Source organism: Chiloscyllium plagiosum, chromosome 16, assembly GCF_004010195.1.
Source record: "Chiloscyllium plagiosum isolate BGI_BamShark_2017 chromosome 16, ASM401019v2, whole genome shotgun sequence".
NCBI classification, from domain to species: domain Eukaryota; kingdom Metazoa; phylum Chordata; class Chondrichthyes; order Orectolobiformes; family Hemiscylliidae; genus Chiloscyllium; species Chiloscyllium plagiosum.
Genome location: NC_057725.1, coordinates 69,696,596 through 69,698,502, shown reverse-complemented (window position 1 = coordinate 69,698,502; position 1,907 = coordinate 69,696,596). Strand labels below are relative to the sequence as shown.

The following is a 1,907-nucleotide window of genomic DNA, read 5'->3' as shown; positions in this document are numbered from 1 at the left end:
TTAGATGCAAAGAATCCCCTAAGGATGAACAATCTCTTTTGGATGAGGAGATCTCTTGCCATCCTCCTTCCCTCCCATGCTGAGATGGAGGAGACCTGCATATTCCACACAGCCCCGTTCTTGTCCCTTCAGCACTTCTCCATTCCTGATACAGTTGGATGGTTCTGTCAGGGGGCTGGCGATTAGAAGCCTGGCCAAATGGCTGGCATCTGTGTTCCAAGGTGGTCACCATCAATGAGAGAGAGAGGGAAAGAGAGACTGATCATCACCATGACCCCAGAGAGGTGAAAATGCAGCAAACCTCCAGGGCAGGCACAAAGAAAATCAGGAAGAAGATGCCAGCCAAGAGCAACAAGGAACGAAGAAAGTTCAGAAAAGCAAGTTACGCCAACCAGTTCTACAAAGGTCAACCCAACGCTGGCATTTCCTCCAAGGTCATGGGCACCGGTATTTTCCGGTGTACCATGGGGAGGCTTCCAGCCCTGTCCACTAGAGCTCCCTGAGCGATGTCAGCTCCCAGGAGACCCAGGCCACTGCCAGGTGCCCAAGTCCACCATGATGAAGGGCACCACCTCTCGGTTGCTAGGGGCGGGGTGTCGGTTTCAGGGCCCCGCCTCTCGGTTGCTAGGGGCGGGGTGTCGGGTTCAGGGCCCCGCCTCTCGGTTGCTAGGGGCGGGGTGTCGGTTCAGGGCCCCGCCTCTCGGTTGCTAGGGGCGGGGTGTCGGTTTCAGGGCCCCGCCTCTCGGTTGCTAGGGGCGGGGTGTCAGTTTCAGGGCCCCGCCTCTCGGTCGCTAGGGGCGGGGTGTCGGTTTCAGGGACCCGCCTCTCGGTCGCTAGGGGCGGGGTGTCGGTTTCAGGGCCCCGCCTCTCGGTTGCTAGGGGCGGGGTGTCGGTTTCAGGACCCCGCCTCTCGATTGCTAGGGGCGGGGTGTCAGTTACAGGGCCCCGCCTCTCGGTTGCTAGGGGCGGGGTGTCGGTTTCAGGACCCCGCCTCTCGATTGCTAGGGGCGGGTTGTCGGTCTCAGGGCCCCGCCTCTCGGTTGCTAGGGGCGGGGTGTCGGTTTCAGGGCCCCGCCTCGGTTGCTAGGGGCGGAGTTGTCGGTCTCAGGGCTCCGCCTCGGTTGCTAGGGGCGGGGTGTCGGTCTCAGGGCCCCGCCCCTCGGTTGCTAGGGGCGGGGTGTCGGTTTCAGGGCCCCGCCTCTCGGTTGCTAGGGGCGGGGTGTCGGTCTCAGGGCCCCGCCTCTCGGTCGCTAGGGGCGGGGTGTCGGTTTCACGGCTCCTCCCGTCCCTGCCTTGTGTGCTCAGCTGATGGTATCGCGGTCCTCAGGCTCCCGCTCCATGGCGCCGATCCTCTGCTCCCGGGTTGTGCTGCTGCTTGTCCTGGTGTCGCTGGGCCTGGTGAGGGCGGCGGAGGGAAGGAGGCTGCACTTTGTCAACCTGGTGAGTGAGTGAGTGAGTGAGGGTTTGGAGGAAGGAAGGAAGAAGTGCGGGATAGGGAAAGGGAGGATAGAGGTGGGATAGGGCAGGTGGAGGGTGATATGAGGGAGGTGGTCCAGGGGGATTGAGGTTAGATTAGATTAGATTACTTACAGTGTGGATACAGGCCATTCGGCCCAACAAGTCCACACCGACCCGCCGAAGCGCAACCCACCCATACCCCTACATTTACCCCTTTAACCTAACACTATGAGGAGAAAGTGAGGTCTGCAGATGCTGGAGATCAGAGCTGGAAATGTGTTGCTGGAAAAGCGCAGCAGGTCAGGCAGCATCCAGGGAACAGCAGAATCGACGTTTCGGGCAATCCTGAAGAAGGGCTCATGCCCGAAAAATCGATTCTCCTGCTCCTTGGATGCTGCCTAACCTGCTGCACTTTTCCAGCAACACATTTTCAGCTCTGATCTCCAGCA

General features: G+C 60.5%; 1 protein-coding gene across 1 annotated transcript in view; it reads left to right on the top strand.

The window, feature by feature from the left end:
* Nucleotides 1-1,163: 1,163 nt before the first annotated feature.
* The window catches only part of LOC122558004 (lysosomal acid phosphatase-like), a 45,838-nt gene continuing 45,094 nt past the window's right edge, over nt 1,164-1,907 (top strand). The window contains exon 1 of the mRNA XM_043706321.1: nt 1,164-1,440. Within this exon, the coding sequence (XP_043562256.1) occupies nt 1,309-1,440 (132 nt within the window). The 5' untranslated portion in view covers nt 1,164-1,308. The remainder of the gene's footprint in view (nt 1,441-1,907) is intronic.